Source organism: Rhopilema esculentum, chromosome 17, assembly GCF_057945365.1.
Source record: "Rhopilema esculentum isolate cy_ngs chromosome 17, ASM5794536v1, whole genome shotgun sequence".
Taxonomy (NCBI): domain Eukaryota; kingdom Metazoa; phylum Cnidaria; class Scyphozoa; order Rhizostomeae; family Rhizostomatidae; genus Rhopilema; species Rhopilema esculentum.
This window is the reverse complement of record NC_142831.1, coordinates 3,109,866-3,133,874: the sequence shown is the minus strand read 5'-3', so window position 1 is coordinate 3,133,874 and position 24,009 is coordinate 3,109,866. Positions and strand designations below refer to the sequence as shown.

The window sequence follows — 24,009 nt, the reverse complement described above, 5'->3', positions numbered from 1 at the left end:
GAAAGCATTCTTCGTCAACAACCTGTTCTCGGAGCAAAAAAAGCTCCATCTACTTTGATCGATCAAGTTGAAACCTCTAAAATTTGCCTACCTTAACGTCTTAACGCTCAACTGGAGCCTCTATCATTTGCCTTCACTGGCGACCAAGCTAACAATTCCATCATTTGCCTATGTTAATGACCAAGCTAAAATTTCTTTCATATACCTAAGTTAACGCCCAACTAAAACTGCTATCATTTGCCAGACGTTAACACAAATTCTACTTCACAATATGAGCTTTGCGCCATCAAAAATCAAATGGTAGTATTTAACAGGAAATAAACCCCTTCCTCGCAATCTCTGATACGGCAAGGTGATAAAGCTTCCAAAATGTTAATGATATATTGCAGAAGGAAAGATGATTTTCAAGGGTACTACTTTAAAGAAATGTTGAGTTGAACAAAATACAAAGGTATACCAGCAGAGATAAAGCACGCCCAGCGTCAAGTAAGCCCAACTCTAATGAAAGACAAACCCATTTTAATTATCATCATCAATGATACTGATTCAGATTCATTGTAAGTTATTAGAAACTTGAAAACGACAACAACGTAGCACAAGACAAGACAATAACAAGAAAAAAAAGAGCGATGATCGAAAATCAAAGGAAGAAGAAGGCAAACAGTAAAACAAAGCAAAAACACGCAGGATCAACCCCAGCAAATCCAACAAGATTAAACATAGCAACAAAAGTTAGAGTCAGAACGAGTTGGAATTATGTAATAAAGTAAAGATCACCGACCAGACATAAAATATCAAGGTATTAATTAGTTGGTGATTCTCAACTTCGTATGGTGGATGAATCGAAATTAACAAATACTCAGAAAGACGTGTAGGTAATATTTCAACCATATTAAACAGGCCATCAAAAAGCAGGTAATAGTGATAACAGCGTGATAATATTCCACGCAGCAACCAACTATATCCAGTCAAGTTCTCCTTATCATTTAAGCGATGATATTGAACACCAAAATGATGACATCACAAAAATCTATTTTTCGGATTTTTGAACTTTGATCTTATAACCTGAAAGAGCATTATGAGATACCTCAAAATATGCATAATCAGTTTTATGTATTACGAACTGGCAGATTTATGGCTACCTGAGCATAGGCTATTTTCCCATCAAACCTTTGTAATTTGGACAAGAGCATGTAACTTGGTACTATGAAACTAGCGAACATAGTACAAGTTAATCGCTAATAGACGAAAAGTATGAAACTAGAATTGGTAGATCATTATATGATTTATGCAGTGTGTATGCAGAAAAAAATCCAAATAAAAATTAACACGGAGGCTCAAAAGAAAAAAATCAACACCTATTGAGTCTCGTGCTCCAAGAATCTATTTAACGAAGATTTCCAGAAGGACCTTAAACTAATTGACTGGGCTTCTAAATTCCACTGCCCCTCTAAAGAAAATGAAGGTAAAAAATAAATTGTGCTCCATTACGGTGGCCCACAGGTGCCATGGCAAAACTTTCTTTTACACGGCAAAACTTTGTTATTCACGGCAAAACTTACTTTCTCACGGCAAAATTTTCTTTAGTAAAAAAAGTTTCATCTCAAAGCTCTCCCCGCTTGAGGGACAATAACAACAACAATCCAATTGGTGAGAAAATATGGAGTCTAAAGCATTGATTAGCTCTAAGTATCGCTTACACAAAGTCCGCCTTTGTCATGTTCCTACCATTCTCCATCTTTAAAGGATAAACGAACAAAATGGTTAAAAATATTGATAAAAAATTACCTAGAATCCGATACCACAACGATTTTTGAAATAAAGGACGTTAGGAGCGAAAATCAGTTTTAAGAAAAGCTTAACGAACACTTTGTCAGCGTAAGCTAAAAAAATTTATAGTAAACTAAAAGTTGAGCCTAAGAATGATCTGATTAAATATTTGCACACCCTTGGTGCCAACCAACAATTTTCAGTTAAAATAATGAGCAAAGATGCAATGCTTACTTCTCTAAAAATTCTGAAAAATTGAGTTGCACCCGGTCCAGATGAAGTTCCAACCAATCTTGTAAAAGACGCTGCAACATTTAGTGCCAGGTTATTGATGATGATATTTAATATTTCTTTGAAACAGGGAATATTTCCAATTATCTTGAACCTTGAAAAAATCACACCAGTTTTCAAGTCAGGAGCTTGAAATTAGGGAAAGAGTTACAGGCCCATTTCAGTTCTCCATTTTTTCAAAACTATTTGAAAAATTTGTACATGATCAAATATTGGACTTCTTTCTCTCCACCAGGAAATGATTATGAGCAAATTTGTATATCACAAAATTCATTCTACCATCACATCTCTGATAAGTGTTCAGACTACCTGTATATGAATATGTACAAAAATATGTCAGCTTTGCGATCAATTATTGGACCACCTTCTCTCCACCAGGAAAATGACTATGAGCAATTTTGTGTATCGCAAAATTCATTTGAGCATCACATCTCTGATCAGACTACTTGTAAAAAATATATGCAAAACTTGTAAAAATGTCAGCATTGCGCTTTTTCTTGAACTAAAGAAAGCGTTCAAGACAGTAAACCACGAAATACTAATCAGAAAGCTGCAATTATATTGAGTAGAAGGCTCTGAGGTAAAATTGTTTCGATCATTCCTCCGTAAAAGTCAAGAATACTTCCCATTGAACGGTCACAAGTCGAGCTCCCGGCCAGTTAGATGTGGAATACCACAGGGATCCTGTCTAGGCCTATTGCTTTTTATAATGTACCTTTATGATTTTGAAACTTGCCTAAAATTAAAAAAGCTAACCTGTATGTTTAGATGACAGAGAAGTTTCACCATCGTCGAATGCGCTTGGAGACGTAATACAAACCTTCCAATTTGAATTAGAAAACATTTCCGATTGGATGTGAATAAATTAACTAAGTACACACTCCGAGGACCGAATTCATGGTTATTTACCATCCTAATAGGCAGAAGAAATTGCCAGGGCTACCACAAATCTATTTGGATGGTACTAGAATAAAACAGGCTCATAAAACGAAATACCTATGACTTCCTGTTGACGATAAGTTGTGCTGGGATGAACAAGACTAAATAACACCTTACCGCAATACCAAATGAGTCCTCTCTGATAAAGCACTTTGCAAGAAAATCAGTACAGAGCATTCTATATAACAGAATCTTCGAAAGTAAAGGATGCTTGGAATAAAAAACTCATGAACGTAAATAAAGTGACGATGCTCGACCGAACAGTTATGACATGTTAAACAGCTCTCTTCTGAAGGGCAAAAAAATAATTTCATCAAAAGATCTAGCACACGAAATGAGAGGATCTCCGTACGCAAAACTAACATAACAGTGCAGCAAAAGGGGTTTTTTGCACACTGGTCTGATTGCTTGAAATGATATCTATCGATCCATTAGAGATGTCGATCCCAGTGTAAGATTTAAAAAAGAACTGAGATCTCACCTTTTGTGCTAACTGAAGTCAGCTCGGCACGAATCCATGGAAGATAAGGCAATGTTAATTAATCTCTGAAGCCCCGACCAAACGCTCTCGACATTTCATTCGACAACGCTCGACCTTTTCGCCTTGTCGAGTGCTGTTGAGTTTTATCGAGCAGTGGCGTCACCAGGGGGTTGTCTTGGGTGGACATCTCAACCTTTGGGGGGAGGGGGAGGGGGCTGATCAGATCGGTTTCGATCTTCGCACTAGCAAAAGAAAGTTGCTTGTGAAATATGCAACATCTGAAGTTTGCCAGCCAAAGTTTTTTCGTGATTTCTTTGGATTTCGGATATTTGGCTCAAATAATTTGAAATTGGGAAGTCGCAGTGCATCGACCTTACGTTTGATCAACGTTCAGATTGCAATATACGTAAAGAAATGCTAGCTCTTCAAGCAGCGATGAAGAGGAATTCAAGGGCTTTGAAGACAAAGCCAAGAAAATATTCATGGTTTTAGCAGCAAACAATTAGAATCGCAAGCGAAAAGCCCCTCACTCAGAAGGCAATAGCCTCATCTGTAATAAGTCGAGTGAAAAGTCGAATGAAAGTCGAAAGCGTTTGGCCAACCCTCGCTTGAAGAGCAATACTTTACTCGAGCGTTGACCGAGGGAAATACCGAGAGCGTAACCTTGATAAATTTGCTTGGGCTAGAGTAACCTTGATAAATTATTACAGTAACGTAACTTTTCTTTTTTAGGGGGTTAACAAAGTAACGCTATTTCCACGGAATTTTTATCCCTCAAATATAATATCCATTTTGCTGTCTGAAACTCAAGCTGGCTTGAAATTAGATAAAATATCTAGGAATTCAAGTAAAATCTGCGCAGCAAAAAAAGGTTAACATATCTCCTAACAACACTGAGGAGTCATTTCTTCTAAGAAGCATCAACCAATGCAGCTGTTTGAATTTGCAACGCTTATTCTTTGCCTGCTAGTGTTGCATCAGCTGAAATATCGTTCAAATTTTCCAAAGGAACTGAAATTTCCAAAAAACTTTACTATAGCTCCATAATTGACCCTTTTACAGATGCAAAGACTTAAAAATTGCTTTGTTAACTAACTAGAAAGTTACCTAAAGGTACTAGCTCTGTTTGACAAACATAATGGGGTTTTAATACTGTTGCTGCTTCCACCTTATTTCATTTGAAAGTTTTTTCCTATTAATTTTTTTATTATTGACAAGTTTTGATAATGGAGACGCTGAATTGCTAATTATTAATTGTTTATCAACTGCACTGCTTACAAAGTTAACTATGGGCCCCTAAAGTCATGGGCCCCTAAAGTCATAGGTCCCGGGTCAGTGACTTCCCTGACCCCCCTCTCCTCAGCACTGGGTTTGCGGTGCCGATATCGCTGTTTTTGAATGTTATGGTGTAGGCCTAGTCCCAGGCTGCTTTGTTTAGATATAACCAAAGCTAGTCTCAACTGACGAATCCTGTGTTGAGCACATAGAAAAGCAATATACTGCAGCCAGGAATTAAAACATAACACTAACATTGTGAGTATAAGAAGAACTTTCTGTTTGTATATGGAATTCGAGATTTTGGCACCAACAATTGGCCTCTTAAGGAGAAAGTTTAATTCCTCATATCCGAAATGTGCTTGGTTTTCGGTTCCAGCCGTTTACACTAGACCTAGACGGGAACGGATCCAAGTAAGTACACCTTGGAAAGCGATCCCACACGGGTCCAGATAGCAGACGGGTCCAAATGAGTACGGATCTAGCATGTCTAGTGAAAATTTTGATAACAGCTTGCCCCTTCTGGTTACAGTTTTTCCAAATGATATTTTGAAAATTTGGCATATTTATAATTCCATGACCTTGATTTTGTCTAAATATATCTGTTTGTTATATATCTGTTATCTTGTTTTAATGCCTGCCCCCCTAAGGTATGGCTCTTGCTCGAGTTCCCCCCCCCCTCCCTAGCCGACACCTACAGCTACGTGGTTGCTGATGACGCAGCCATAATATTCTATGCTTCGTGTTAACTGGTGTCGAACACCAGAAAAATTTAAGGCTTTGATTATTCACCTGTGTTTGTAACTGAAAATGTTTTGTCTTGAATTATATCGATCACTTACACACTGAATGCCTAGCCATGCATGTTACATTGAAATTGAGAGCGCTCATACGACAAGCCACCAGAAAACTTGTATCTCCAAGAAACAATTAATTTTTGTGCTATCAATGCAAACACCTTACTTCGCAGTAGGACCAAGATTTGTTTTCTAGTTGGGTTATCATTCTGTCTTCTGCCAAATATTTCTCAACGTCTCAAGGCAAGAAAATTATTGATTGGAAATTTCAAAACTTTTTGAAATTTTTTAATTACGAAACAGTCCTGAAAAAAGTTGTTAAAAGTTCATAGATAAAAAATTGTCTTTAACCTTGACTGATTTTCATTTTGCTGTATTTAATTCAGTTATATTGGAAAACAAATAACACTTATATTGATAAAAATAAGCAATTACTAAGCATATTGTTTCAATAGATCTCCATAGTATTTCAAATAAAACTTTGTCTTTGCAGTATTAGCCAAAAAAAATTTTCTAAACCCGTTTAACTAATAATTGAATACCTAGTTAGTTTAACACCTACTTAATCAACACTGTTAAAGCTAGACTATCCCAGAAATCTCATCGAGCATAGTATTCAGCAAACAAAGAAAATTCCTTTAGAAGAACTTCGAAGCCCAAAGGAGCACAATACCGAAAAACAGCCATTAGCCTTTGTCACTACTTTCAATCCCCGCAACTTCGACATTTTCAAAGTTATAAAGGAAACAATTTCAATGCTTGACGCAAGCCCGAAAATGGAGCGAGCGATGTCTAAATTCAATCTTATTAACAGTAAACGATATCCTGCCAACATCAAAAAGATTCTTTCAAGAGTCATATATTGTGCAAATCAAACAGCAGAAATATCAGCAAGCTTTAATAGTTGGTCACAAATGCGATGAAAAGAGATGTGGTACCTGTGCAATTATCTTGGAATGCAACGAAATTAAGTTTAAAAGATCTCAAGTTCTCTTTAAAATAACATGCAAAATGGACTATACTGTCACAGAATTTATTTATCTCATCAAATTTGGAGGATGTGATAATGAATATAACGGGGAAACCTTAAATTTGAGAGCCAGAATGAGAGTCCACAAGCAACAAACTCTAGATCCACAGCTACGAAAATTATTTGTGAACCATCGTATAGCACACTGCGCTATTGGTAAACCAGCGCTATTTAAAGTTGCGCCATTTTTTCTGTCAACCGTGATGACAAAATGTACCGAGAAAAAATGGAGCAATATTTCATAAGAAGATTTAAGATTTGGTTTTCCTACTGAGCAGCGTGCAATGTGCTGATTAACATAAAGATTTCTCGATCTTGGGTGTAGAGTTTGCTGTTTGTGAATTCTTACTCTAGCACGTAAATCTGATGTTTCACCTATGTATTCCTTGTCACATCCTCCGCATTGTATCAGGTAAATGACATCACCGCATGTACAGTCGAAGTTTCTTTTGATTATATATGGCTTGTTGGCGCTCGTGAAATGAATTTCATTTGTTGTAATTATGAGAAGACACGTTCCGCAGCGTTTGTTGTTACCATTTTTTTACTTTCGTGGTTGGGTTGCATTTGGCTTTGGTGAGAATCTGTTTAATGTTTGATCAGTGGCGTACCCAAGGGGAGGAATAGGGGGGTCCGGACCCCCCCACTTTTTTAAAATATGGTCCTCGAGATTTGTCCAAAACGATGTAAAACTCATTGGGGGGGGGGGGGGGGGCGGGTAGTATACTGTATGCTTGTGTCAATAACAATTGTAAAATACTTTGCTATTTTCCGTAGCTGAAATGAATCAAATAACGGGGGAAAATTTTGCAAAAAGGGCGTTTCCCTGAATTTGCGAGTGTTTGAAGGGCGTGGTCAAAAAAATTGGGGCTAGGCCCCAGACCCCCCCCCCCCCCCACTGCTGCAGCCCTGGGTACGCCACTGTGTTTGATGGTTGTCGTTTGCTGTTGATCAACTTGATATTTGTAAAGATTTTCTTTAGTTTTGGACTTGCGTCTAGAAGCTTGATAGTGTCTTTGATTACAAAGAACATATTTGGGTTCCTTGGGTTGTGGGTAGAAACGAATGCCAGGATCTCTTCACTGCTATTTGTGATTTTCGTTTTACGGAGTTCTGAAAGTGGTATAGTGGAGGCTTTACTTATTCCGTTTTCTATAAGTTGACTTGGGTAGCCTTGCTTTAGTAGGTTTACTTTTAACTGGGGTAGCCAATGGCGGCGCCAGCCACTCAGCTTTAAGCCATGCCCTTTTAACCACCAGAAAACGCCCTTTTACCAACAGGGAGCGCCAATTTTATCCGAAGGTAACGCCTATGACTAACTTTTGTTTTAAAACTGGCAGTTTGAAAATCATAGGATTACATCATAAAAAGTACGGTGCCAAAATAGTACCCCTCCCCCAACATTTTCTCATCAAATTTAGTCTAAATACGTAATCGATTCTGCTGAGAACTGGGGGGGGGGACGTGTCCCCCATGGCGCCGCTAGTTGGGATACCCATGGGATACCTTTTCCACTTTCAGCTCTTCTTCTTCTATAATTGTGCATGTTATTCTTGCTAAATTGAATGGGATGTTTCTTTTGGTATGGGATGGGTGGCATGATTTGAAATAAAAAGAACTGCTGGCTACCTGTTGGTTTCTGGTATTGATCGGTGGATATTTTGTCTTCTTTGGCCAGGATTTTGATGTCAAGGAAGTGAATTCCTTGTTTGCTTCCTTCCTTCGTGAATTGGATACTATGGTGGAGATTCTGTAGAATATCGAATAGTTTTTTTTGTAGAATCTATAGCTTCGTTCCAAATTATAAAGAGGTCGTCTAGATACCGATGCCATCGATTTATAAATTGTATTTTTATTATTTCACCATAGGTTTCTTCAATTTTGCCATAAAGCTTTGTTTCCATGTATCCCATGACAGGCACCGCGGAGCGTTGAGAAAAGTGAGGGGTCTAAAAAAAGTGGGGAGGGGGGGCTAAAACCGTATAAAAAGAGGCTTTTCTGGTAGTTTGATACTTAATATTTGGCATTTTTTGCAAAAAGTGGGGCCCCCAGCCCCCCCCTGCTCCGAGGTGCCTGTCCCATGACTAATGTCGCGTATGTTGGTGCAACCTTGGTGCCCATAGCTGTTCCTCTTATTTGTAGATAGTTTTCACCATCGAAGTCAAAAGTATTATTACGTAGAACAAGCTCTAGTCCTTCCAAAATAAGTTGTTTAGAGATACTGCCTGGTAAATTTTCAGGATGCTTCTCCACCCAAAATCTAATTGCTTCTACTTAAGTACCCTATCGAATAAAACGTGCTCAGATAAAAACATAACCAAGAATTTAACAAAGGAATAATGGAATGGAATTATGGAATTGACAAATAATAAAAACCTCATTATCAAAGAAAGTGACAAAGGAGGAGCATATATATTCATTTGGAGCGTATAATAAGGAATACGAAACATATATGCCAAACAAAAGAACACAAGATAACACATTTTAAAAAGCAAGAAAAATGTGTTATCTTTCTTGTAAAATGCGTTATCTTTTGTTCTTTTGTTTCGTATATATAAATATATTATAATCATAAGGCAAATGCTGACAGGAGGAAAATTCTTTCCACAAGGGTGCTGCCCAATTGTATCGAACTACTCTTGGTCGGAATCGAACTCCAGCTTGCTGCGTCGAAAACCCCCGCTCATTCCACTGAGTATGTATATATAGATCTTCAAAAAAAACTGCCGCCTACTAAAGATAGCCTGCCCATGAGACTTGCATTGCCGCCTACTTTAGCAGCACCTTCTCCTGTGCTTTCTTCTAACCCTCCCATTGAGTTACACTTTTAACAATAACTACTGTAATAGGCAATTTTCCTCCAACCCCCTCGCTGTGTTCACTTTATTGTAACAACTCTATTGTATTAATTCTATTGTATTTATTTTTTATACGTTGGCTCCGTTTGATTTGTTAAGTATTACTGATGAAGACTTCGGTCGAAATGTTTACATGAGAGTGTTTTTCTTGAAAATAAATATTATTTTTATTACACCTGGAGTTAGAGCTTTTGATAGCGTCAAAGAGACAGTTGTTTTGCTTTGGGAGAAAATACAGATTAAGGAAAAAATTTAGTCTTGACGGAGGTTAAAACTTGCATTATTCTTAAATTTTAGCAATTTTGAGCCTCAATATTCTTATATACTTTATTTTTATAGAAAAAGTGTGTAGTTGTGTAGTTCTCCATTCTTTTTGGAACTGCTCTCGCAAAACATCAGATAATGTAAACACCTTGTGTTACCCAGAATGCACCATTTTTTCAAGATATCCACAATGCCTTAAGCCAAGGTAAAATGTAGCAATATCTCCATATCCTTTGTCTGAAAGCGAAGGAACCTCACTGCGACATGGAGACTGGACCTAAGTCGGAGCAGAAATAATGGCCTGGCAAGTGTACGGAGAGAGGATGTGAGTATTGATTAGAAAAGGCATGATTTCACGGCTGTCGAAATGCCCGAAGTCCAAGAAAAGGAAACGAAGAAAAGATCAGATGGCTCAGCAAGCCAAAACAAAGATAGCCTGCAAGCGGAGAAGAAGGAATGGACAGAATTGGAAGTCGTTGGATCTGTGCGAAACGTTAGTCCTAAACTATGGACGTTCACTCATCTCGTTGCTTTGTACCTGAATAATAATATGCTAACGAAAATCCCTCCTGAGATATCAATGCTAAGTAGGTTACAGAAACTAGATTTGTCAAAAAACAAGATAAGAACACTTCCAGTCGAAGTTGGAGACATGATAGAGTTAAGGGAATTGAATCTGAGAGGGAACCTTCTTCGGATATTACCTAATGAAGTAGGCAGGCTATTTCAACTGAAGGCTCTTGGATTGCAAGGAAACCCTTTACCAGCAGAATTTCTGTCAATGGTTGAAGAAGTAAATGGAGTTGAAAAGCTCTTGACGTGGTTGCTCGATAACGTAACGGGTGAGTGTTTCCTGCGTGGATTTGCTTTAGGCCATGTCGTGCATCGGCTTTGTTTGCTCTAAACAAAAGCTTGCCATAATCGCTTGGCGTCCTTCACCGTCATCCTGTAAAAGATGAATGTGAAAGTCACGATATTTGTTTACAAGAAGTATGTTTTGTGTTTTCATTCAGTCTTCAATAATGGTTTTGACTCACGGAGCCAGCAAGAATTTAATTGTTGAAAATTTTTAGGTATTCATGAAAGAAGTGGTCAAGTTGTTTACGACAGAAGAAGATACCTTGTTTACCAAATTCCTTTATGATTAATTGACATGTTGCTTGGGTTTTATAGAATGATCTTTGTTGAGGCAAAACTTCTAATTTTCTTTGTTTCTGGTAATTGCATTGTATAGCTGTCTGTTAATTTTTGAAATAATATCAAAGTTGTTTTGTTGTTTACAAGTTGCTAAAACTTCAGATAAACAGTTACAGATGAGCAAGTTTTCTTGACCAAACACGGTTTCATATTTAGATTTTTGGGCTAAAAGTAACAAAGCACAATAAACTTACATGTACCTCGCTTTGTTGATAAAAATGTTTCATAACAAACATTTGGGAATTTTTTCCCATACTTTATTGTTTGTTTTATGACAAATTGCAAATGCTTGAACATTTTATTGCAAAAGAATTAAACCGATTTTACTGTACAAGTATAACATGTTATTAAAAGTGCTCTGTTGAATGTGTGTGCAACAATTGCAATCATGGTAGAATCCATGTAAACCTTATGCCTGAAGATTATTTTTATCAAATTATGAAGCTGTGCCAAAGGTTTAGCATCTTAATCCTTACAGAAAAATTATATGATGCTCTACTAGAAACTTTAAGTCATCCTTTTTGCAAAAAATAGTGAATATATATGTATGTTTATATATACAAATCATGCATTGCCCTCAACTCAGCAGCCAACTCCTTCACCTTTACAACAGCATTTTATTTTTCTTTGTCATATCCAAGTTTGCAAAGGAAATTATGAAGTCCATGCCAGATATATCTGGTGTAAGTCACATGGATACCACTCTAGACTTGCCAAAACCTGCTAGTGGCTTGATAGTATGAATTCCAATGTATAAACTGAAAAACCACAAAAGCCAATTTAATGATGTCACACAATTTTTGTTTTCAATTTTCTGCATATAAGATTCTATCAATATAGCAAGGATAAATTTTTTTCTTAATCAACATGGTACAGGCACTCTTGATAAAATGTCTAGTTGTCAAGTTAATTCATAATTTTGTTTTCATAGTCAAATCATTTTAATCAAGAGGCCTGAAAATCAAAATTTTGTCCACTCTGTTTTTTTTTAAATATTTGTTAACCATTCTATTTAGACTAAATTTTGAAAACTAGAACAAATTTTGCACCTCCTCCAAGTTGAGAAAGTTTGGCTATGCCTGTATTGGAAGAAAATACTAGGTTTGTTCAAAATTTACTCCAGGGGTGGCACCATAGGGTGGGCTGGGGTGGACATTTTTAAAATAGACATTCTAATTTTTCCAAACTGGATGAAAACATAAAGGGAGGAGGGTGTTAGTTTTCCTTTCTGAGATTGGAACTTTTTTTCATTTTGATGGTCACTTACGGTTCTTTCAGTTGACATACTGTATGCTATTTCATCAGTTCTTAGCTGATCATCATGATCTGTATATAGTGAGAAACTAAAATGAAGATGATCCATCAAACACAGCTTTATTGTTTTGAGCAGTTGGTTCTTAAAGTGTGGTCTTTGCCTTTCTTTCAGTTAAAGTTTTTGGCAAAAATTAACTTTAAAACTTGTACTAAAACTTTTTGATGCTGTAAGGATAGTATAGTTGCAGCTGCATCACCTTTTACCCTCAATGTCAGGCTGGAAAACCTTGTTCAAATTAGCATCAATGGAGAAATGACAGAAAAAATAAACAAAGGAAGCCTTGTTAATATGTTTAAAATCTTTGCTAGCTAAAAAATACCACTCTAAAATAGCTTTTTATGTTATTAGCTGTTATGTGTGTAAACCTTTGCCTATGAAATTTAACTCTTCTATTGAGGGTTTTGAAATTTGTCAAACTTTATTATCAATAATGAGCTGGATTTCCAGTAGGGTATTGCACAGGTTTCTCACCCAGAACCCTTTACCAGCTCCACCTCTTCATTGTACACCCCACTTTTTTGGGGCTTGCGTCACCCCTGATCTGCTCAAACTAGAAGCAAAACAGTTTTTCAAATATCAAGTCATACCTTTAGCTATTATTTGTTACATAAACCTCTATTTGATTTATATGACTTTTGGAAAAAATTTAATATTGGCAATGCTTTGCCAAATACACTTTTCTGTTGTCTATTGTCAATTCAGTGGACAGCAAAAATAGAGCTTGTGCCTAAGCTGTGGTTTCTGTGGAAAAAACCAATCCAAGATAAGATATTGTTGCCTAGTGTTAAATGTTTTCATTTGTAGCACTCAAAGTGTTTTGGTTGTTTCATTTGTAGTATGTCCAAGACCTCCTGATAGACCCTGGGTGCAGTTGGTGCCGGAAATATCAAAAGATGGATGTAAGTTCATGATTTTATGACACAAATTGTGTATTGATAGAGAATTTATGCTCTGTTCTTTGGTCAGCAAATGCTGCAATTTTTCATAATATTGTTGTCAGTTTTTTTAATGTCCCAATTTCCTGTAGAATTTTCAGATAGAAAAATGTTTTAGAAGGAATTTCAGGCATGCAATGTGATGCTGTTGGTAAAGATGTTGAAAATTTTAGTCATACTGTATCAGGCTTGGCGGTTTGAGGCGAGCGATAGCTCGCGCTCGCCTCCACGCTCCCCTCGCAACCTGAGGCGAGCTATGAATTGCTCTCCTAAACAGAACATGAAGGGAGAATCGCTCCCCTAAAATTTCCATTCATTTGCCCTTTTCCTATTCAGAGAACCCTGAAAAGGTACAAGGGTTAATTGGTTTATTTTTGGTAACAGCGATCTCTCCCGTCACTGCATTTTTTGCAGTTAACTTTTTGCTTGTTGGGCGGTTTTTGTTATAATAGGCATGAACTTTGATCTATTTGGAAAAAGGTGGTTAAGCGAAAGGTACGTTTGTAGCGATTAGAACCTTTCAATCTTAATAAAACAGGCATATTTTTGGAAGGAAAGTCGAAGAACTTGGTAGGAACTGTAGATTGGGGGATATAATAAAACACCAGGTCCCTTCCAGCAATAGAAACAAAACTATCCCTCAAAGAGAACAGGGTACTCTGTCTTGCAGATCAAAAGCGACAACCAAAACATGGAATTCCACTATCCAGCGGCATTTACTAAAAAACCCAGATTGGGTGAAAAACTATAACGGCGACATGTTTCGCATTTTGGCAAAGCATGATCATCGTTCCATCTAGCAGTTTGTGAATCTATCTAATATATAAACATGACAGACCGCTTTTGTGTAGACAGAAGGAGTTCGTTTTCACCTTAGGACTCCGTTGGTAACATTTTCAATAGGAAAGCGGCAAAGATTGGACAACCTCAACAGTAATGTGCTCGCGTTTTCTGATTGGCCTACTTCGATCCAAAACTGGGTATTTTAGCGTAGAGTTTTCCATCTATGTTCTGATGTTTTATACTCTGAAGAGTGTTAGAGGTATAACTTAAGTTTGTTTCAAAATTTGTTTTTCAAAGCCATTTTCAAATTCTGTACAACAAAAAGACTGTTTGGCAAGATAAATGTTGTTTTTGTGTTGTGCCAGCTTGACATGAAACTGAAAGAGTCTGTTCTTTTAAATACTTTAAGTAAAGGGGGTGCTTAAGTCATGGTTAAAGCGAATACAAATTGAAAGAAATAAAACAGCATACTCCTGACTGAGGCTATTAAAGGCAACCGACAGATACTAAAGGGGCTTAATTAACTCATCTGTCGATTGTCTTTAAAGTACATTCTATGTGTTACTGATTTAGCTCGCCTCAGCAAATGAGGGGAGCGATTCACAGCTCACCTATAAAAATACAAACGGCCAGGCCTGCTGTATCAATAAGAATTATTTTCGAACAAGATATAAATTGTAGACATGTGCTCACAATTTGTAGATAAACCTATTAGAGGCCACCATTCAAATGTTTCTGTGCTGTGATGCCCTTGCGAGTGTGAAATCCCTTGTCTACTTCCATGCCAAAAATTCAAGCAATTTTAAAATTTGAGTCAAAGGTCTCCCAAAGAAGTTTCACACACTAGAGAAAAAGCATGCCTAGGTCAGTTTGCTAAGCAAAAATCTCCTTGTTTGCACTTATATTTGAAAAGGGACTGACAAGAGATACAAGAAGTCACACTTCTAGGAAAAGGAAGACTTGTGCTAGTGACATTACACCATTCTCAATAAGGTCAATTACTTTTGTAAGCGAATATGGCTGAAAGAGCCTTGTACCAAAACCACTCTGCTTATAAGACATATTGGAAAATTATAGGAACACGTATCATTTAGGGTCCTGTTTGGTTACCAAGATAGACATTGGTTGTGATATAGTTTTTTGTCATTGAATCAAGTCTTTCTCTTTTTCTTTGTATTCATTTTTCTTGGTTTTTGATTAACGAAAACAGAAAAAATATTTAGTTTCTGCTATTCAATTTTATTGCAACCCATCTTCAAGAGAGTTTAGGTTTAGCATTTTAATCCAATTACTCTTTCTTATTTCTTATACTGTCAATCCCCCATTATTTGCTCATTTTGGCTTTGAGCCATCTTCTATCCCCTTTATTTTATTCCTTTTTGTGTACAATTTCTTATCCTGTTCACCCTTCATCCCTTTCTTCTTATGTGTTGTCATCTGCATCCCATATGGTTTTTTCTTTTTGAAATGTGTATCTAATTTTTGCTGTCTAAATTGATGTCAGTCACCAGTCTGTAGAAACTTGCCAGCTGCTAAAACATATCTTTTTTCTTTGATCCATCAAAGCTGCCAAGGAATTTAATTTCAATGTTGCTATAACTGCTATTTTGCCTGTAGAAAAAGGGAATATATATTTCCAATAATTGGTTTATAATCAAGAAGTTGTGTTAACTAAGACCCTTTTTACAAAAAGTGCTAAAACCAAAAAAGAAGCAAGAAATAAGGGATTTAGTTTTGTTAATCTCTAAAATTTCCAGCTTATTTCAGATTTTAGATTCTGCTTCTGATGATTTAATTTTAGTGCTATTATTTTAAGTTTTGGGTAATTTTATCCTGCAGATTATAATTTTATGTATAAGTTCTTGCTGTGCAGATCATATTGATATATCAAAAGTGATTATTTATTGCAGCTTTTTCATTTTTGCAAGTAAATGTACCTTGAATTACATAGCCATGTTTTTGTAGCTTTTGATCTATTGTTTTGATCATTTTTGGTTTTCTAGATAACTTCACAGTGATGTCCTATAACATCTTGTTTGAAAAATATTGTACAAGTCAGCTGTATGGCTATTGTCCTTCATGGGCATTGAGCTGGGATTATAGAAAGGCAGAGATTTTAAAAGAAATTATACAGTATCATGCTGAAATAGTCAGCTTACAGGTGAAGTGTTTTTGTTTACTTCTTTTCCTTAAAAACCAAATTGTACCCAGTTGTCTAACTGGTCACACATTGGTGTCTTTAGTATAAACCATTCTCCACAATGGCGGACACTTGGGGGGTGGGTGGGGGGGCAACCGCTCCCCCAATACTTTAGAGGACAATGGTCTTTTGCTCTAAAACAATGGGAAATGTGAAGTCATCTTATTAAAACAATAATATTCTTCATATCCTGATTCTCCATTAGCCTTTTCATTCTCTCCATGGTGGTGCCAACAAATTTTCAGCGGTGTCAACTGAGACAAAATGTCATTCAGATTTATCATTATTCAACAGGATTGTATTTCTTTTGATAACAATGACTCTGGTGCAAGTTCAAAAGCAAGGGGAGGGACAGATTATTTACAGACTGATTGTAATAATGCAAAAAGTACTTAAGTTCCTTTGGCTGGATGCCTATCAAAAAGTCTGCCTCTATGACATGACTGAATGGGGCTTTACCTTTTTGACCAAAAATCAAACCATTACAATTGGTTTATACTGCTTATACAGCACAGGAGTGCATATAGATCTCCTTTTGATAAAGGCCCAATGGTATCTAGGTTATTTGGTTATATGGGTTAAAGGTTATTTCAATCATTTAAACTTGATTTAACCGAAAAAGGACTTTAGTTATTTAGCAGTCATGTTTTTCAGACTTTATAGGAACTACATATTGTTGAGGAAGTTGAGGTCATTGCCAGTCAGGCTGCATATACAGTCTATGTAATATGAAAAAAGGCCATGTGTGGCGTTTTGCATGTCTTGACTACTTTGCACGTGTGATGGCGTGCAAAGGCATGCAATGTGGACTTCTTTTTTATTGGTCGTTTCTCATTCCTGTTGTCAAGAACTATAGGGTGCTACTTTTAAGAGTCAATAGTTAATAAATTTTCTAGAAGTAATTATAGAATCTCTCAGAGCTTTCTTCAGTTTTCTCCTCTTCCTCTATAGGTTTTATGGCAAATTCTTTGTTTTGCGCCTGCGCATGCGATCGCACACCAAATATTACAAAGACTGCATATAGATAGACACAAAAAGAGTCTAAAGGAAACTTCTAACCAGATTAGGGTTATAGGGTTACTGCATAATAGAGTTACCTTTTTTAGAAATTTTAGAAATTTTTTTAATGATAATTTTTTAGAAATTAAAGAAATGCTAGATGAAGTATAATTGAGTAAAGAATCTTTGTTATGTATTTATATACAATTGTAATTTTTGCAGGAGATAGGCACTGATGCATTCAACACCTTGTTCAAACCTGAACTAAAGAAACACGGCTATGATGGCATTTTCAGTCCAAAGTCTAGAGCTAAAACAATGCCTGAGGAAGACAGAGGCTGGGTTGATGGTTGTGCTATTTTCTGGCATACCAGCAAGTTAGTAGCTTACTGATTTCTGGCATACCAAATTTTTTTAAAGAGCCTTCTTCCCAAACACCCGGCATATGACAGGGTCTATTTTCAGGCATATTGGACAACAGAACAATACATAGCATTTTTATTGAGATTTAAAATTGATTTTAAGTTTCTGACAACCACTTCCAGGTAATTGTTAAGTTTCAAACACTGAAGGATAGTATCTAATTTTAACCCATACCCTGTGAGCAGTAAACATTAGTAATTTTAGAATGGTAAGTTGAATGACTAGAAAGATTAGGGCATATGATGATAATGATGAAACTTTTTTAATGATGATATTTACAACCCTCACTCTTTAGTTTTGGAGTTCAAGGTTTGAAGTTTGGAGACTGTTTCCTCTTTTAGTAGCCTTGCAAACTTTTAATCTTGACACATTTACTGGAATTTCTGTGTGCATTTTCAATGACAGCCCTCCTCTCTATTCAAAAATGTTGTTTGATATGGATTTAAAGGGTCTTTTTGTTCAAGTGGGTTTAGCATTTGTAGGCCTGGTAGCAAGCCGCATAACCAAAATTGTTTGGGCTAAGGTTGGGGGGGGGGGGGGTCAGTGTATGACATCTACTTTAAAGTGTAAGTGTTCTACAAATCCTCATTATAACTACATTATATTTACAATGAGATGAAGACCTGTGTGTGTGGATCAATTAATGCTCAAATATTATTCATCATTTACTAACAGCAATCATTGTCAAGTTGAGAAATTTGAAATTTGGAAGTGATTTCCAGTTTCCATCTACTTTACTGTGTTATCAAGCACCTCTTATGGATTTAAAGACTTATAGAAGAGTATATTTTGTTTTGTTTTAGGTTTCAACTGCTTAAAGAGCATCTAGTTGAATTCAATCAACTAGCTGCAGCACATGCAGAGGGGTCAGAAGACATGTTGAACAGGGTGATGCTGAGGGATAACATCGGAATCATGGCACTTCTTGAAACGATTGAACCGGGTGCAAAGCAGAAATTGATTGTCACAAATGCCCATATTCATTGGGATCCTGAATTTAAAGACGTCAAGCTGATTCAAGTTGTTATGTTAATAAGAGAGCTAACCCGGTTTATGCAAGACATATCGCCTTCATACAACGAGTCTAGCACTGGTTAGTAAATTAAATGCTTGTTTCAAACCACAATTTTGTATTCTGACGAAATAAAAGACTAATATTGCCTTAGCCAGATTTTACATAAACTTTTCAAAGTTTTCCCTCATGGCTACTCTGGATTAAAACATTGCCTACAAAATAACACAATCCCATAAAATACACAATTCCATGTATTGAGCTAGTTAAGAGGCTTTGTCAAGTTTAGTCCTGTAGTTAAATTTTGCTGGGGTTCGAAAAGCTCTTCTATCCTCGAATCTTCTGCGAAAATTCATTCGTCTTTTGTAGTCACCTGGATTTCCCAACTTAATTCCCAACCAAAATAACCTTCGAATTGCAAAACTTCTAAGAGATTGTTCTGCAACAATAAAACAGAGTGAAACTCGCACTTTTGTGTGATATTATCTGCTAAATCCCTTCAAAAGTTTTATATTTAATTACTTCAAAGCATCACTATCACTCCCATTAGCTCAGTATAAGTTCCCTTAGAGGCAATCGACAGATTCACACTAAAGTGGCTTAAGTCATCTGTCATTCAACAATTGGCCAATCAATGGTCGTGTGACTGGTATTGAGCTTGTTGATTGGCCAGTTTGTTTGACAGATGGCTGATGCCAAGTTAGTATCTGTTGACGGCCATTAATCTTAACTTACGTACAATCAGTTTCGGTCAGTTTTGTTTGAAGTTCAGAGATTTTAAATTGAAAAGCAGTTAAGTTCTGTTTGGCTTTGTTTGAATCTTTAATTTATCACGCTGTCGAGTTGCATGATTCAAGATATTGAGCAATGGAAAGAGAACTCCAGACCTGCGATAACCTAAAGCGAAACTCTCGCCCTACATGATGTTCCTGCAAAAATTGACGTAGCGATCAGTTCAGAGGTGGAGGCGCTGATATAAGTAAAAAGGGTCGCCACCTGAAGCTGTAAATTAGTACTTTATCTCTTTCTGAAAAGAAGGGGGCATATGTGCCAGTGAATATTTGCGGTTATGGATTCTGTTCTTTGTGTTTCATCACTAAAACGAATATCAAAACTTCCGCAGTTTAAAGTTAAGCAAAATACATATTGACTGTCATCTATTTGATTAAGTTAAAAGGGGGTTACACCCTTTTGGCAATTCCGGGACATGACCAATTTCTGCTTTTAGCTATTATTTTCTTGAAATACCATGTGAAAAAACTTTTTTTAACTCCACATCCCCGGTGATAGGGTATTTTCAGTTTATAAGGTTTGGAAAGCTTTTTCATCTTGACCAAGGGTTTGAAATTGCAATTTCTGATTGGTTTATATTCACATCACGGTCGTGGGAGTCAAGACTCTTTACTGATGTTCTGAATTTAGGATTTAGGATCATTAAAGTCAATGGTTTCTTGCTTTAACTAAGTGATTTTGATGCACTGTGATGTAATGCATTTTGATTTTTGTTCTTTAAATCTCAGGAAAGAATGGTCTGACAAGCCAGCCACACATCCCATCTCTGATCTGCGCCGATCTGAACTCCTTGCCAGGTTCTGGGGTGATGGAGTTCCTCAACAACAGCAGGATCTCGATCGATCATCCTGATTTCCAGCATATGTCGTACGGTGGGTTTTTATCAAAGTATGCAGGCTGCGATAACGGTATGAAGAACAACGAGCTGAGTCACCTCTACAACTTGAAACGGGCCTATGCAGGAGAGGAAATGAATTTCACCAATTTCACATACCATTTTACCGGCAGGCTCGACTACATTTTCTACACGTCAGATTATTTGCTGCAGTTGGGAGAACTCGGCACCATACCGGAAGAATATTTTAAGAAGAATAAAATCATTGGCTTCCCCCATCCACATTTTCCATCTGATCATCTACCGTTGCTGGTGGAGTTCGAGTTTCTGAACACGCCGCAAGCAACACGAAACGGTCCATCAACATCGTCATCGCAAATCATGTTTCCAAGGTAACTAGACGAAGAGCCTCCGTATTATTAGGAGGCAAACATCTCCCGAGGATATTTGTGTATATGTACATGGAGTAATTTCATTGCAACTGTAGAAAGATAGGACATGTTGTACAGATGTATCTTTCTGGAACAAGACTCGTAAGATTGGATTTTCTTTATAAAGTACACAGTAATATGGAAATGAAAAACACTGGTTTTATCGGCATAGTTTTACTTGTGATTATTCATGTGCAGAGGAGATGTCGATTTTAGTCGTATCAACTTCGTATTCACAGAGTTGCAACAAGTTTCTCGTCTATGAATATAAGATAGAAGATAGAACAGTATAAAACAAAGAAAATGAATGCATTTTCCGTCAACTTTATTAAGCATCTTGCTTTGAAGTGCTTTCAATGAAACATAAATTCTTTAAAAAATTGAACCAGTTTTCACCTGTTTGGCAGGATTTTAAAGGCCGTTAATGCAATAACAACTTTAATTGTATGTCCCTTTTTGGCGCATAGTTCCAGCTAAATTCAAATGTTTTTAGAATACATTTTCTCTCCAATAAACAAAATTACTCTTAGGTGCTTTATACGTTTAGAAGTTTTTGACAAAGGAAGAGCAAATTCTAGAATATCTGTTTAATTTTGGCCTCGGCTGACTGTCCAAGCCTCTTTTGCACTTTGTTTCTGCTTTTTAAATCCTCATTGTGGGAAATGAAGCTTTTAAAACATCTTGGGAGCTTGAATAAATCGTTTTCCAGAGTAAATCAGTTTGTATTGTCTATTGGTTCAGCAATGCTCTTGATTTTGTCGTGTGTCATTGAAAGCTTCAACTTTTCAAACGCGCTTCTGTCAACTCAATATTATTGAAGAAACAAACTTGAAAGCAATGTTTTCTAGACGAAAAGCTTTTTGCAGCTCTGGCCGACAGGTGCTTTTAATGGATGTAGTTCATAGGTTAATTTTTTTTCGTACTCTTCTGATAACTTTTAAACAACTTTTTGGTCTAGCTTGCATAGTAAGAAAACTTTTTTGCTTCGACAAAATTTAAGTTAACGAGTCTGCAAATTGAATTTCATACTATAATGTGATGATCGTGATTTTCGATAGCAATAGAAGCTTTTACTTAAAAACTGGTTTCCTTTTTTTGATTTACCGATTTTCTTTTTGAGCATAACAGGTGCTGAATGTCGGAACTTTTCCAAGCAGTTGAAGTTCGATGATTCATGAATTTTGCTGGGCTCTTACCCTTACTACACCATCGAAATACTCGCGGAAGTATTTGTCACAATTTCAGGGCCATTTATTGTTTTGATAAGACTACGCAAATGACTTCTTCATTCAATATTATAATTTGACATTAAACGATTGCGCCAAGCACACAGGTGTCTTCGTGAAGGAAATCTTTCAACGACAGATTTTTGTAATAGGCTTGACAGATAAATATGCAAATATGCACACGGGTTTACAGGCGTATTTTAATAACATTTTTCACATGTCAGTGTCATGCCAATTTGACTTGACACTGTCTTCATACTGACTATAACAACGGATAGATATTCCATGACACCTTTAGGAAGAGCAGTTTTCCAGGAACGAGCAGTTTTTTCCAGGAACGAACTTGATACCTATCTACAAATCAATGCATAAAACGTGTTTAAACGTTGCAAGATTCAACAATGACAACTGACGTCCGCTCCAACACTCCTTCAAATTCAGTAACTACGATGTATTTTCTGTACCTCCAAAGCCATGAAATTCACTTGTAATACATGCAATTTTTACCTATTGTGGTCTGCTTTAGATTTATTAGACTTTATAACTATTTTGGGTGTTCACAACTGTGAACTCAGGCGAGGTTTATTGTTTTAAAGTATTGGCAACATTGTTAATAACTGTAAAGAGCAATGGCGATAAAATCAGATGGAAAGATCAGCAGTGTAGCAGCACTTGGTAATATCTCCGGGTGTTTATCGCAACCATGGGCAAATTTAATGTCTCGTGCTGTTCGTGGCTTTCTGTAAAGTTTTTAGAGCCGGAAAGTTCGTTCCACAAAAAGTTTTTAGATTTAATAAGAATTTATAAAAAAAACTTTTCGCGATATATGAGCATTACTCGTAAAACCCATATTTCTAATTATCTTGTTTTGATCTAAAAGGGTAATGACAAAAGCAAACATCTGCTTGCTGGAGTCTGTGTTCTTTGTTTCGGTTTTAGGATAACTTTATCGCCATTGCTCTGATTTTAATAGACTGGTGTATCTGGAATAGGCCCGTCTGTTTTGTGTACTTTGTTACGTTAAGGTAAATTCTTTTGTTTTTTGCTCTTGTACACTTAATATTGACATCAGATAGTAGAAGTGTTTCATTAATTATGTTCTCAATTGTAATCTCTATTATTTGGCTATGAAAATGCAATTTTCTCGCTTAACTATACTTTTGTGGTTTTCAAACTCGTGTTGATGACAAAAAGTCACGTGACATCTTCACGAAAAGTGCACAGTGTTCAAGAATATTAACTCGATTGTTTAGCTACTTCCAGGGTGCTGATGAAATGTTTTCCTTTGGGAGTTAACTGTGTTAAGTTTTACTTTATTAAACCAAAGGAACCAGCTTTCTACCCTCTTTGTGGTAGAAGTAAATAACACATTGCAGTTAACACCTTGCTAATGGGATCCTTGAACCAGGAGTTAAACAGCTACCTACAATCACTGGCAAAATGTCTTGAGAGACTAACGTAGGGTTTCAAAGGAAAATTCAGCCACCCCTCCCCCTAGGAACAGTGCTGATTTTCTGTAGAGAAAAGAAAGGGGTTATGGAGTATGCTTTTTCGTGTGGCTTGTTTGATATTTTCTATACTTTCAACATTGTTTTGGGGAGAAAGGGGGACGGAAGTAGTAGTATTCGGGAAAACAAATGAAAAATAGAAAGGCATAGCGCAAAGTGTTGGGTGTTCCAAGTAATTTTGACAGTGATTGTAGTTAAAGTGAAGCAGTCTCCTACACCTCTACAATGTCTACAATCTGAAGTCTAAACGGAGCCCAACTTTTGTCCACTTTGAGAGATTTAGGGTACTAGACGCACATCAACCCATCAAGTATGAAGCACGCATTTATAATTCTAAAGTGTCAGGACATGACCTTGCTTGTTCGCGACCTGGGTCAGGTAGGGGTCCTTTTGCAGGCACTTGAGCTGAAGGAATCGTCAAATTGACAGAAAATTGGGGAAAAGGCAATTTTTTCGTTAATCTTACGCTTAAAACATTAAATGCTTCCATGATCAAATCAGAGTAAAATAGATTCATTGATCAAACCTTTATTTTGGGTACCATGAGCCTCCACGAATCGAGTCGAAGAAACGAGGGCCACTGAATAAACGATATGGCTTATCACTTTCAGATCTCTTTAAAGCAAATACATGCTTTTGTTTCCAAGT

General features: G+C 36.7%; 1 protein-coding gene across 1 annotated transcript; it reads left to right on the top strand.

The window, feature by feature from the left end:
* The first annotated feature begins 9,947 nt into the window (after window positions 1-9,947).
* LOC135695152 (CCR4-NOT transcription complex subunit 6-like) lies at window positions 9,948-23,005 on the top strand. Its single transcript, XM_065214174.2, has 6 exons — window positions 9,948-10,547; window positions 13,054-13,116; window positions 15,939-16,096; window positions 17,357-17,511; window positions 18,361-18,650; window positions 20,090-23,005. Exons 1-6 carry the CDS (start codon window positions 10,073-10,075, stop codon window positions 20,590-20,592), a joined length of 1,644 nt encoding a protein of 547 aa, XP_065070246.1. The 5' UTR covers window positions 9,948-10,072; the 3' UTR covers window positions 20,593-23,005.
* The last annotated feature ends 1,004 nt before the right edge of the window (window positions 23,006-24,009 follow it).